Below are 14,863 nucleotides of genomic sequence, written 5' to 3' on the forward strand. Positions count from 1 at the left end.
TGAATTTAATTTTCAGCCAGGTTCCAGGGCTGAGTGTTTGTACCTGTATTGGCAACTGGGACAGATGAGGGATTCTGCTAGGGTATCTCAGACTAGCATAGTCTCAAACTTGGTGTTGAGGACTCCTAGAGTGTTGGTTATGGGGTACTGAAACATCCATGCAGAAGACCCCTTTCTCTGGAGTGACTCCGGACTTCATGGGCACCATGAGAACATAATGGGACAAGTGCCTTTGCTTTACATGTGTCAAGGGTTTTTTGGTTGGGAAGGACAGTGGTGGTCTAAGGATGAGGTTTTCATTAATTCTTTTCATTTGCGAAATAAATAAATAATCTTTAAAAATCCTGCCTACCTTAAGAGAAGATACCATGGTTCTGAACAGCATAAAATCAATAAAACTGCATTTATGAAACAAGCTTCCTAAGTCCGTTTTCAGGCACTATAACTGCCCCTGATATTGGGGAAAGACTGCCATGCCTAGTGGGAAGAGTGGGAAGCTGCGATTCCACTCCGCCTCCATTTTCTTTTAAAGAGGTAAGAGAGCGACGCTGGCGTGCATTTGAGGGACCCCCTTTGCACCTCCCTCGGTGGGTGGCGCGGTGGTGTGGGTCACGGCGAGGTCCGCCAGCCCCCCCCCGGGAGCCCCGCTCCAGAGGGAGAGGCGCGCGCGCGCTGGCCCTGCAAGGGCGCCCGGAGCCCAGAAGAGGTCCCCCTCGCCTTAGGAGCGCCGCCATCTCCGCCCCTCGACGAGCGGGAAGGGGGCGGAGGGTGTCGCTGCTACGTGATTCCTTTGTCGATGAGGCGCCCTCTCTCTGCGCGCTGCAAGCCCAACTCCGGCCCCGGAGCGAGGGAAAGAAGCCGTCAGGCACGAGGACCGGCGGGCGGCCGAGCGAGGAGGCCCCCTCGGCGGCGTCTCTTGTTGCCAGGCAGAGGCGTCCCCGGCGCCCGCAGCTAGGCGGGGAGGCGGGAAGGGCCCGGCGGCGGCGACGGGCGGTTCCATGAGGCGTCTCCGCAGCCTTTGCACCTGCTGCTGCTGCTGTCAGGTGGCGTCGGCGGGAGCTCGCGACCTGCCTCGCGCCTCGATGGGCAGCCTCGGGCTCTGAGGGGCGCCGGACCCTCGACGGGGATGTGCCATCTGAGCCGCCCCACAAATGGCTCTCGGCGACGAGGCGGCCGTGGCGCCTGCTGCTGCTGCTGCTGCTTCCACCAGCACCAGCACCCTGAGGTGTGAGCTTCCCGTGCGCCTGCGGGGACTCTTTGCAGCAGGCATCTCGCGGGCTTGGGCGACCAGCGTTGGCCTCAGGCTGCTGCTGCTGTTGCCGCTGCCGCCGCCATGCCCTGATCGGAGAAGCGCCGAGGCAGCCGCGGCCACCAAAGGGCCCCTTTTCAAGGCTGCCATGCTCCTCGGGGTGCTCTTAGTCCTTTGCCAACGGGTCCAGGCGGAGCAAGGTGAGCGGCGCGCCTTCAGACCCGGGCGAGGGTGGTGAAGGGAGGCTGAGCAGGAATTGCTTAATGAAGAACAGCGGGGTGAGCGCGGGGGGGGGGGGGCTTCGTTACAGCTGCAGCCATTGTGTTATCGGTGATCTCCTTCCAAATAATAAAAATTATACAATTCTGGGATGTGCTCGAGGAAGGGAAGCTCGCGCTTGGTTCCTGGTGCCTTAGAATGGAAAGGAGGGAGGCTGCACAGAAGAAGGGGCCATCTTCCCCCCGGTCTCTCCTCCTCTCCCCACAATTTTAAACAAAAGTTAACAGCCTTCTGCATAACAGCTGCACTTCACTGCAATGCCTCAGTGTTGTTTGGGTGGCCATGGGGTTCGCATTTGATTTTTTTTTCAGAGGGCGCCTGGAGGCTTGTAAATATTTTAGCACAGAATAATTCCGAGGCGCTGCCCACCCTCCTCCCGCCGTCGTTTTCTGTAGCTGGTGAAGTGTGTCAGGTAACAAACGAGGAGGGTTTCTGAGCTTGTGTTTCCAAAGTGGCCTACAGTGTTGGAACGAGTGCTCTGCTGCCTCTTGTTGACTAGCATCTCTGCTCCCCCCCCCCCAATTTTTTTGTTTACATTGCACAGAAAAGAAGCTGTTGTTACCTCGAACAATTACTTTTTGGAAGGGGCGGGGAGAGATGTGTCAGAACTGATAAGAGTACAAAAAATTATCTCCAGCACTACATTTCTTATGCTTGGTATCTTGGGGATTTTTTTCGGGGGGGGGGGAGGACAGGACTCATTTCCCTGCCATTTTCCGTTTTGAAAGTAGTAGCAGCGTACAGGGTGGCATCAAACTTAACAATGCTGTACTGTATGTGAACAAGGAATGGTAGTATGAATCTGTGTAGACACAATCCCACGAGGATGGAGTTCATGGGACTTTTTTCTGCAGGATTTGGGTCTTCTCTAGCTGAGCCATGATGCTTTGGTTATGACTGCAATCCTCAGACTGTTTCCTTTGAGGTATAATCAGTGGAGTTATGAACTATATAAAGCCCATTTTTGGAGCATGCAGCTTTGAAACTCCCTTCAGTTTCAGAAGCAGCTTGACATGTGGCTTAGCGGGAATGCTATTCATGAAGAAGTCTAAAGTGTCTGGGTCTAGTCTTACATATCTTTGGATTCTGGCCATTGTTTAGTATTTATTTAGTAGTAACAATTTAATTGTTGAAGTGCTCAGCAATCAGGAGCATGAAAAAGCTTTCCCTTCCCCTCATCTGGTTGCTTCTGTGGTAACCAAGGTGGCTTACTTACCATTAGAGATAGAGTACAGTGTTGAATAAGATTAGCTGGATTAAAAATAAAATAAAGGAAGGTGTAAGATTTTGCTTTATTTCTCCGTAGGGTTAGAGTGACAGAAATTTCTTACTCAAATAGTCTTGAACTTATGTAGGGTCTGGGAGGATTTCTCTGCACATCAAACTGACAGCTCTCCCCCTGCCCCAAATACAATTGACTGTGATCTTTACTGGTAGGTTATGACCTGAATTCTTATACAGTCATACCTCGGGTTAAATGTGCTTCAGGTTGAGCGCTTTTGGGTTGCGTTCCGCGGCGACCCGGAAGTAATGGAATGCATTACTTCCAGGTTTCGCCGCTTGCGCATACGCAGACAGTCAAAAATGACGTCACGCGCATGTGCGGAAGCGGTGAATCACGACCCATGCACACACAGATGCAGGTTGCGTTTGCTTCTGGATGTGAACGGGGCTCTGGAACTGATGCCGTTCGTATCCAGAGGTACCACTGTATAGGGCGCAATCCTCAGAAAACTTATACCTGTTTGGATTCCACTAACATTACTGCAACTTTAAGTGGTTTGATGTGCACTTAAGTCCCATTCAAATAAGTGTGTTTTAAGTTGTTGTGAACTATTTCATTTGCTTAATTCCCATTTAATTTTGTTTCAGTTGGACTGATTGAATGTGCTTGTTAGTTAACTTCTAACATTTTTTTTAATGAAGAAAATACCTTGTACAATTGGCAAGTAGTGTTAAATGTACTGGCCCTAATTTGGATCTAAGCGCTAGTTAGAAGTTCCCTTCAACAGATGTGTGTGAGAATAACAGGTTTATGATACAGCAAATAAATCCATTTAGGGGAGCTCCTTTGGTTTGTAGATTTCCCTTGCTGAACTGGAGTTTATATGAACTTGTTTATGTGTAATATGCATTTTACATATTAGCAGTGCTTTTTTTCTTTAAAAATGTTTAGGGGTACTCTCATTTTCCAACTCATATTGAAATACTGCCCCTCAATGAGGCCAAACTTAGATTCACAAAATGTTTAGGGGTATGCGTACTCCTGTATCCCCCCAGAAAAAAGCGCTGTATATTAGCACCTGTCAACAGTTCTTAATTGTGGCCAGTATCCCATACCAATGAAAAACAGACATAAAGCAGCTTACATGGAGCTGCCCGTCAGTTTCCCACTAGACCAATATCTTCTTATCTTTAATAATATAACAGAATAATGTGTCCTTTGGCCCATTTTTTTGCATCCAATTTTGTATTAGGGTACAGTATGTTGTAACATAGAATGCAGGTTTCAATTATAAGTGTTCAGACTCTTCTAAGTTTGTGGTTAGATGTTTTAGCCAATCTGGCAAGGTCCCCCCTTGCCCCAACTGATAGTTCTGAAACTTTTAGTTCTAATGTGAGAAAAGGTTTGGGTTAGGGGAACAGATTGAGCTTGTGATAGAAAATGTGAGTTGCTTTCCTGTCCTGCATGTACAGTGTCTTCCATGACTTCTAGTCATAATAATCACAGTGACAGTGCATTTGTGATGTGATGTTAGGAGGAATTCCCCAAACATTGCTTGTTTCTTTTATTTCTGAGTCACGTAGCAGGTTTTTTAAAAGGTGCAAACTGTAGTGTAATATTCCTAAAGATGAATGAAAAGGTTAGGAATACACTGCAATAGACACTCTGGTTGGACAGCATTTCTATATCCAAGTGGAACATATTTTCATTTGTCTGGTGATGTGGAAACTTGCTACCAATATTTTGCTACCAGTCATTGTTTGATATGAACAGTACAAAATAGTTTTATAGCATGTGCAGAGAATGAACAGAAAAATAAGATGAATGTATTACAAGTGAGAAAAAACCCTAACAAAGACTATTTTTTCCACGTAAGCACATTTCTGTTACCAGGAAAGTAGAAGTTGCTAATGCAAAAATTTGAAAGCAGGATAAAATGGTGAAGTATCCTTGAGAAAAGCTCATTATCAAATAGTGGTTCTTTGTTTAGAAATGAACAAAAAGAACTGGATTGTTTCAAGTTGCATAGCACTGAAGTGCTGAAAAGCCAGTTTAAAAGAAGCCATTACAAACCTGTCTCGTCTTTTCTTTCAATTTCTGTTTAATCTGATGACTTATAGAACTAGGTAGATGCATTGCTAGTAAGACTTTATTTTACAAGAGTCACGACTACTTGGAATAGAGAAATATGTGAATATTGATTGCATGTAATTGTGGCATGTGGTTAAAAACAACAACAACCCTGTGGTCCTTAAAACTGGTGAAGCAGAATTCCACAAAGTTCTTGTTCCTCTTTAGTTCACTGTGTTTTGGTTCAGGACGATCTGTGGCTCAGTGGCATCTGCTTTGCAGGCAGAAGATCCCATTTTAACTATATTTCTGTCATCCAGCAGTAAATTACTCTGGGAAAAAACAAGTTTATTGACTTTTATAAAATGTAAGATATATGGCGTAGCAAAATACTATGGTGTAGCAAAATAATAAAATTTTCAATTTCCATTGAAATGTAATATGGTAACTTTTGTCAATGATACCCGAGCTGGAAAATCACATTTAGGCAAGCTTCAGATCTAAAACCCAGTGGGATTTACTCATTAGTTCATAAATCTCGGCTAGAGAATTAACCGTGAATTAAGAATGGATTTTCATGCAGGAACCCAAGTCCAAACTATGTGTGACACAGAAAGGACTCTGGTAGCCTATCTCCCTTTTGCAAAGCAACTTCAGGGGGGGGGGGGGACATTCTGGATGAGAGGGTATATCTATAAGAATCATTCCTGCTGCTTTTGCATATGAGTTGCCTACATTTGAAAGTATGTATTTGGAACTCTGTAGGAGGAAAAGCAGCTTGAGAAAGGTGAATTTAGAGCAGACAAGTGGCAGTGTGTGCTTAATCTTTTTGATTTCCAAATTGCTTTATACTAAAGCTGTGTTTCCTTAAAAGAAGGAGCCATTGCTATTTTGTTACCTGTAAGAAACCATAACTTTGGTTGGTCTTGGTATTTAACCATTGTTTCTTATTAATAAGGCTTAACTCTCTCATTTCCTTACCATGGAGGCCAAATAAATGCCTGTCCCCCCTCCCCGTATTCCCCCAGCAAACACCTCCACACCCAATTTTTAGCAGGAGATAAGCAGTGAACTGTGTGTGCGCATAGAAAGCCCTGAAACCTTTATCAGTATGCTGTACCCAGGGTAGCCTGATGTATTTTTTGTGCAACTTTGTCTTACAAGTCTTCGTAGATGATAATTTTCAGCATAAACTGAACTGTGTTCCTTAAAGTATCCTCTACAGCTGCCATTCAGAATAATCACAGCACAAATGCTGCAGCATTTAAATTATCCGCACATGGATACTATAACAGCACCACCGCATTGGGTTCAAGAACTAACTAATGGGAAATGAGCCTGGTACCAATTATACTCAGCGCTTCCATATGAGAATTTTGCCTTTCTCTATCAACAGGTAGACAAAACTAGAGGGTATAGAAAAGACACACACAAAGGGAAGAGGCAGTTGCCTTCTATCTATCTATCTATCATCTATCTATCTATCTATCTATCTATCTATCTATCTATCTATCATCTATCTATCTATCTATCTATCTATCTATCATCTATCTATCTATCTATCTATCTATCTATCTATCTATCTATCATCTATCTATCTATCTATCTATCTATCTATCTATCATCTATATCTATCTATCATCTATCTATCTATCTATCTATCTATCATCTATCTATCTATCTATCTATCTATCCATCCATCTATCTATCATCTATCATTATTTATTTGCTTGCCTCTCTTCAGAGTGGCTAATTTCCCCTAGCAGTTGGGAGAAGTAACAGAGAAAATGAGCCACTCTGAGGAGAAGTAAAGCCACTTTAGAAATGAGAGAGAGGCAATTAGGTGTGGCTCCTTCCTACTCCAGAGTGAGCAGGAAAACGTAACATCAGAAGTAACAATCCCCTATGAGGCACCCTCCAGATATTTTGGGCTACAACTCTCATGAACCTTAGCTAGCAAAAGGGTGGAATGGGACTGAAGGGAGCTGTAGTCTAGATGGCCCAGGTTGAGAGAGGCTGTGTTAACCCAACACTGACCATACAATATTTATAGGTGCCCATTTTGGAAGTGATGGGGAATAATTTGTACTATATGTTTTAGCTTTTGAATGGATAGTTCAGTAGAGAGATGGAAGTTGCTGGCCTGTTCGTTGTGAACTTGCATCCACATGGTATCATCCTCATCAACAAGTCACCCCGTTTCCAGTCCTCATCCCCAGTTTAATCTGGATTTGCCACCTACATGTTTTGTTTTTAAAACCTACTGGATATTTTGTGGAAATCCAGATTAAAGAAGGAGATAAAATGGGGCAGTGTTTTGATGAGTTCTGTGGACACTATTACAAAATGTTCAAGCATGATCAGCACCGACTTAATAATAAACTACCAAATGGAGTTATCCAGAAGTCATAGGGAGCACACCAGATTGGACAAGATCAACTCAGAATCATGGAGTTGTAAGGAACCTCAAATGTTATTTCATTAAACAACATCCCACTAATGCAGAAGATCCTCTGCTATAGGGCCCTTGATAGGATATCCAGCCTCTGCTTAAAAACTTCTAATGAAGGAAGGTCTACCACTTTGAAGGCAGCCTGTTCCACAGTTTCTTCATGTTCTCAAGATATCCAATGCCCTTTGCTGTGTAGTTATGCTTAGCTACTATTAGTGGCAATAGGATTTTCCTTATAATTGACTCACTTTTGGTATGAATGTAGATCTGGATAGAAACCTTGTCTGTACTTCTTTTACCCAAAGTCATTGCCTCACCTTTTGCCCTGGTTCTTTTAATCTTCTATATCTACTTTGTTATTCTTTGGCTGACATCCAGAGCACATTATCCCCCTCCCCTCTTCTCTGAATTTGAAACAGCTTTTATGGGTGAAAGATCTGACTTGTGGTCTGTAAATATTTCCAGTTGTTATTGAAAGATAATTCTGGAGCAACTAATTCTGTTTCATGTCTTGTCATTTTCACCTGGTTGGTAGATTGCAAAGCAATAACTTGCTTTCTTCTTAATGTACTGCCATACTTGCCAGTTTGCATTTTGTGAGCAGTTATTTGACATTGCTCTCACTCAGATCAGAGTACCCTTTTTAAAGATCACTTTTCACTCCAAGCACATGCTACACGTTCACTGTGTGTACTGCATTTCAATAAAAGGTCAATTTATTGTGTTAGATTTACCTTCTCAGCTGCTGACTCCATGTGCCAAAAGACACATACCTTTGGAAATCTAGTTTCTCTCTCTTTCTCTCTTTAAATGCTTTATTGGTTTTAAAAGAAAAAGCATAGCACAACAAAGAAAAACAAATCGAAAATATAGTATTCAACAAAAAGCAATCCGAAAAAAGAGTTTGCACTTCTTACATTCAAAATTGAGTTACTGGTAATTCTTCATTGATTCTAGTATGACCTCTGATCTAGAAATCTAGTTTCTCAGTTTGCAATATACTAGTATAAGATTCTAGAGAAGAGAAGACTCCCTGGAAAAAACCCTGATGTTGGGAAAGATGGAGGGCACAAGGAGAAGGGGACGACAGAGGACGAGATGGTTGGACAGTGTTCTCGAAACTACCAGCATGAGTTTGACTAAACTGCGGGAGGCAGTGGAAGACAGAAGTGCCTGGCGTGCTCTGGTCCATGGGGTCATGAAGAGTCAGACACGACTAAACAACTAAACAACAACAAGTATAAGATTGCAGTGCAAACAGTTGTTGCCTAGGAGTGGAATCCAATCGGTCAACCTTGCCAGCGTTCAAAACTCCCATTGTTCTAGGCATGTTTTGCGACAGGGAATTTCAGTTTCAGAGAGCAGTTTCAGAGCCCTGGGTGCCTAAGATTTCAGATTAAAACTGCACAGTGGAAGGAAAGGAGGACCTTTTTCTGCCTCCCCACTTCCAGCCACTCTCTGAAGGCTGGAGAAGAGACACTCTTAAGAATATTAGGGTGGGTGAGGGGGAGCATGTCTTTGATTTTTGCAGTCTTCGGATGAGGACCAGACCATGTGAAAAATGAACATAATATTTTAGATGCAGTTCATTGATTTTCAGCTTTGTTTTCTTGTTATAAAAAAGTGTGCCTAGACATTCCGTTGTTGCTCCCATAACCTAGGTTTAAGGGGCCATTTAGCTCCCAGCTTTCATATTTCAGTTTCTTACACTGATCTTTGCACTGTTGGTGCAGTGGAAGTGTATATAAACAGAGGGGAAGGGACAGATTTCCAGAGGGTGCTGTGGTCTGCAGTGTGGCTGTGTCATCACTGCTGTGCTGTGCAGTATTTGAAAACCCTGTTTGGTCACTTTGCACTAGTACCTCCGGCTGTGGACAGGATCCGTTCCGGAGATCCGTTCGGATCCTGAGGTTTCTGCAATCTGAGGACCGCTTCTGTGCATGCGCAGGCTGCTTCTGTGCATGTGCGCGCGGTGAAACCCGGTAAAATACTTCTGGGTTTGCAGTGCACGCATCCCGAAGTTTACGTAACCAGATGTTTACTTAAACGCAGGTACGACTGTACTTTGTTCCAGCCAGTCCTATCCCTACCTACAGGCATTAGCTAATTTAAATTCTGTTGCTTAGAAATGCTCAATTTAGTAAGAGCTATCCAGACAGTGAATTTAATAAATGTATGCCAATATCACATTCTAGCCTTTGTTTGACAGTCTTGCAGTGCCCCCATTCAAAAACAATAGCACAGCATCCAGGTGACACACGGTGGGGTTTTTTTTTTGGAGCAGGATAACTGTTGCTTTTCACCCCTCTAATAAAAGCCGGCATCGTAATGACTACCTAGTGCTGTAGGCAGAGAATAGACAACTTTCAAAGTATTAAACAATTTTCTAAAAAGGAACAGGTGGAAAAAATAGTTTTTGCTGCAAAGTAGCTATGTTTTTATCATCTTCCTTTAAAACGCTTGCTGAGCACTTAGCCCAGCCTTTTCGAACTGGTACCTTTCAGATGTTTTGGGACTACAACTGGTTTGTCACTTGCCACTAATGATGTCATAATAATAATAATAATAATAATAATAATAATAATAATAATTTATTATTTGTACCCTGCCCATCTGGCTGGGTTTCCCCAGCCACTCTGGGCGGCTTCCATAGAAACCAGAAAACACTAAAATATCATACATTAAAAACTTCCCTGAACAGGGCTGCCTTAAGATGTCTTCTGAATGTGAAGTAGTTGTTTATCGTTTTGACATCTGATGGGAGGGCGTTCCACAGGGTGGGCACCACTACCGAAAAGGCCCTCTGCCTGGTTCCCTGTAGCTTTGCTTCTCGCAATGAGGGAACCGCCAGAAGGCCCTCGGCACTGGACCTCAGCGTCCGGGCAGAACGATGGGGGTGAAGACGCTCCTTCAGGTCATAAGCAATATCTAATAGAGGCATATTCACAACATTCTTCACAGCAATCTTGCTTGCAGTGGAGCAAAATAAAGTTCGTTGAGTGCTGGGGGTAATGCAGTTTTCTTTTCACAGAAGCATCTGAGGACAGCATGTAACCAATGGGTAGAAATTCTATATTTATTTCCACAAAAGCGAAGTACTGGAAAAGGAAGGAAAGCAACTTTCTTTGCTTTTATGTTTTGTTTTCCTTTGCTTCCTCCATTTATTACCTTACTTAAAATATCTGCATACTACCCTTCATTTTCAAATTTTAGGGCCATTTACAAAGCATATTATTTTTTTTTTATAATATTTTATTGAATTTGTGAAATACAGAAAAAAGAATAAAGAGCATATTATAAGAGTAAAGTAGAAAGGTTACAAATTTTCTTGTTCTTTTTTCTAAGTCTACTGGACTTCCCCACATCCTCCCAACCCTGCATTCTCTGTGATACATAACATCAGCAATTTGTTAACTTGTTTCAATACTTGTTGTATCCTTCGTTTTATCATGTTACCCAGTTTCAAATGTGTTATAACCCAAATCATGTACATTTTCATTTAAACACAATAAAGTTGTTTCATTATTCTATCTCTGCCTTCTTGTGCCTTAATTTCCATTTCTTTAGTTTAACATTACTGAAGCTAGAATTTCCTAAAAGGTGCATTTTTAAACATTCATACAGCTTATAATGTTTTTTCAGATAGTCCTTAAATTTTTTCCAGTCCTCCTCAATTGTTTCTTCTCCCAAGTCTCGGATTCTGCCAGTCATTTCGGCCAGTTCCATGTAGTCCATCAACTGCGTGTGCCATTCCTCCAGTGTGGGTAAATCTTGTGTCTTCCAATGCTTTGCAATCAGGATCCTTGCTGCTGTAGTAGCGTACATAAAAAAAAGTTCTGTCCTTCTTAAGCACTCTCTGGTCCACCATGCCCAGGAGGAAGGCCTCTGGTTTCTTAGGTAAGGTAAATCTAAGTACCTTTTTTAGTTCATTATGAATCATCTCCCAAAAGGCCTTCACTTTCGGGCAGGTCCACCAGAGGTGAAAGAATGTCCCCTCCGCCTCTTTACATTTCCAACATTTATTATCAGACCGGTGATATATCTTAGCAAGCTTGACTGGAGTCATGTACCACCGGTATATCATTTTCATAATGTTTTCCTTCAAGGCACTACATGCCGTAAATTTCATTCCGGTGTTCCATAACCTTTCCCAGTCTTCAAACATAATGTTATGCCCCAAATCCTGCGCCCACTTTATCATGGCGGATTTGACTGTCTCATCCTGAGTATTCCATTTAAGCAGCAGGTTATACATTCTCGAAAGTAGTTTACTTTTTGGTTCTAACAGTTCTGTCTCTAGTTTCGATTTTTCCACCTGGAATCCAACTTTCTTGTCTACTTTAAAAACCTCTTGAATTTGTGCATAATGCAACCAATCTCGCACCTTGTTTTTTAATTTTTCCAAGCTCTGCAACCTCCAATTGTCTCCAATCTTTTCAATTATTTCCCCATATTTAGGCCAATTGGCCTCCATGTTAAGTCTCTTACGTGCCTTGGCCTCCACCGGTGAGAGCCACCTCGGAGTCTTACTCTCCAATAAGTCTTTATATTTTGTCCAGACCATTAAAATTGCTCTCCTAACAATGTGGTTTTTAAACAATTTGTGCACTTTAACCTTGTCATACCACAAATATGCATGCCACCCAAAAGCATTGTCAAACCCTTCCAGATCTAGGACATCAGTGTTTTCCAGTAAGATCCAATCTTTCAACCAGCAGAAGGCTGCGGATTCATAATATAACCTCAAGTCTGGCAGGGCAAATCCCCCTCTTTCTTTCGCATCAGTTAATATTTTAAACTTTTTTCGGGGCTTTTTGCCCTGCCAAACAAACTTAGAAATATCCTTCTGCCACTTTCCAAAACATTCCACCTTGTCCACGATCTGTAGGGCCTGAAACAAAAATAACATTTTTGGCAATACATTCATCTTTATAGCTGCTATTCGGCCCAACAAGGAAAGTTTCAATCTTGACCACGTTTCCAAATCTCTTTTAATTTCTGACCAACATTTCTCGTAGTTGTCTTTAAACAAATTCAAATTTTTGGAGGTCAGATACACCCCTAGGTATTTTACTTTTTTAACCACATTTAATTCTGTTTCTTTCACGAACTCATCTGTTTCTGTAGTTGTCAAATTTTTTGCTAAAACCTTAGTTTTTTGCTTGTTCAGCTTAAATCCCGCCACCCGACCAAAGTCAGAGATTAATTCTAACACTCTTTTAGTACTAGAGACTGGCTCCTGTAATGTTAATACCAGGTCATCTGCAAATGCTTTCAGTTTATATTGTTTCACTCCGACCTCAATTCCCTGTACCAACCGGTCCTTTCTAATCATGTTCAATAGCACCTCCAGAACTGAAATAAACAATAGAGGGGATAGAGGGCACCCCTGCCGTGTCCCTTTTTCAATTTTAAACTCCTCTGTCACCACATTGTTTACTATCAATTTAGCTTTTTGTTCTGAATATATTGCTTCTATTCCATTTTCAAACCCCCGCCCCACTCCCATCCCTTCCAAATTTTTCTTCATAAACATCCAAGAAATGTTGTCAAAGGCTTTCTCCGCATCAATAAAGATTAACACCGCTCTAGTGTTGAGATTTGTTTGTAAAAGTTCCAAAATGTCGATGATGTTTCTTGTGTTATCAAACAAATGCCTACCAGGGAGAAAGCCTGCCTGGTCCTTATGGATCACTTCATTAAGCACTTTTTTAAACCTACTTGCCAAAATGTCTACAAAAATTTTGTAATCCACATTTAGGAGTGAGATGGGGCGGTAGTTCTTAAGCTGGGTCTTTTCAGTTTCTAGTTTGGGTATCAATGTGATGAAGGCTTCTTTCCACGTTTCCGGTGCCTTCCTCCCCTCCATAATCTGGTTACAGACCTCCAACAAAGGTTGTCTCAAGTAGTCATTTACAAAGCATATTAAAGCAGTGTATGTTGAAAGCGTCAGCTCAAGAACCTGGGAAGGAAAGTCTAAGAACTTGTTTTTGTATTGTAAAATGCCCTGTAATTCTTGGATGAGGGGTGGTATAATAATAATTTATTATTTATACCCTGCCCATCTGGCTGGGCTTCCCCAGCCACTCTGGGCAGCTTCCAACAAAATATTAAAATACAGCAATCCATCGAACAGTAAAAGCTTCCCTAAACAAGGCTGCCTTCAGATGTCTTCTAAAAGTCCGGTAGTTGTTTTTCTCTTTGACATCTGGTGGGAGGGTGTTCCAGAGGGCAGGTGCCACTACCGAGGAGGCCCTCTGCCTGGTTCCCTGTAACTTGGCTTCTTACAGTGAGGGAATCACCAGAAGGCCCTCGGTGCTGGACCTCAGTGTCTGGGTAGAATGGGGGTGGAGACGTTCCTTCAGGTATACTGGTATAGAAAAGTACAGTGGTGCCTTGCAAGATGAAATTAATTCGTTCCGCAAGTTTTTTCTTCTTGCGGATTTTCATCTTGCGAAGCACCGTTTCCCATAGGAATGCATTGAAAATCAATCAATGCGTTCCTATGGAGACTGTCCGGGGACAGAGGGGAAGCGCCGCATGCCTTCCCCTCTGTCCCCGGACCTGTTTTAAAGCAAGGGGCAGCGGGGAGAAGATTGCTTCTCCCCGTTGCCTGCCCCGCAATCTCCGGGGACAGAGGGGAAGGCGTGCGTGGGAAGGGGCAAGCGGGGAAGGGACAGCGGGGAGAATCGCTTCTCCCCGTTGCCGCCCCTTGGTTCAAAAGGGGTCCGGGGAGAGAGGGGAAGGCACGCGCCTTCCCCTCTGTCCCCTCTTTTGAAGCAAGGGGAGGAGGGGAGAAGATCGCTTCTCCCCGTTGCCGCCCCTTGGTTCAAAAGGGGTCCGGGGACAGAGGGGAAGGCGCGCGGCGCTTCCCCGCTATCCCCGGAGCTTGCAGGGCAAGCTTCGTTCTGCGAAGCAAGCCCATAGGGAAATGCGTCTTGCGAAGTGGCTAAGAAAACGAAAAACTCCTTCGTCTAGCGAGTTTTTCGTCTTCCAAGGCGTTCGTCTTGCGGGGTACCACTGTAATAAATAACAATAATGATAGTATCATCATCATCATCATCAACTTTTATTGTGCTAACCATAGGCCATGACATCTTTCAGAAAAATAACAAAAGGAAAATCAGCAATAACCATAAAAATCATCAGGCACCACACATACAATATAAACCACGGTCATAACTACTAAGATTGTTTATTGCCTAAAATAGAATAGCAGAAGATTCTCCAGTAAAATGTGCCAAATTAAATATCCGAATCCGCTTTGCAGTTGACTGCTATTTTATCTAGTTCTTTCCTCCTGGTCTTCTTAGCTGCCAACGCAAGAGTGCTCCTTTATAAGTTACAGTGATGCCTCGCAAGACGAATGCCTCGCTAAATGAAAAACCCGCAAGACGAAAGGGTTTTCCGATTTTTTAGCGGCTTCGCAAGACGAATTTCCCTATGGGCTTGCTTCGCAAGACGAAAGCCCATAGGGAAATCTCCAGAGACAGCGGGGAAGCGCAGCGTGCCTTCTCCTCTGTTCCCGGACCTGTCCTAAGGCTTGCGGTGGGAGGTCCGGGAACAGAGGACAAGGCGCGAAGGGCTT

The 14,863-nt window shown here is 43.2% G+C and overlaps 1 protein-coding gene across 4 annotated transcripts in view; it reads left to right on the top strand.

Annotated features, from left to right (window-relative positions):
* The first annotated feature begins 797 nt into the window (after window positions 1–797).
* The window catches only part of KIAA1549L (KIAA1549 like), a 156,082-nt gene continuing 142,016 nt past the window's right edge, over window positions 798–14,863 (top strand). For all 4 annotated transcript variants that reach the window (XM_083724236.1, XM_083724237.1, XM_083724238.1 and 1 more), the window contains exon 1: window positions 798–1,449. In XM_083724236.1, coding sequence (XP_083580362.1) covers window positions 1,152–1,449 — 298 coding nt within the window. In that variant the 5' untranslated portion in view covers window positions 798–1,151. The remainder of the gene's footprint in view (window positions 1,450–14,863) is intronic.

This window comes from Podarcis gaigeae (assembly GCF_964106915.1).
Source record: "Podarcis gaigeae genome assembly, chromosome: 1".
NCBI classification, from domain to species: Eukaryota; Metazoa; Chordata; class Lepidosauria; order Squamata; family Lacertidae; genus Podarcis; species Podarcis gaigeae.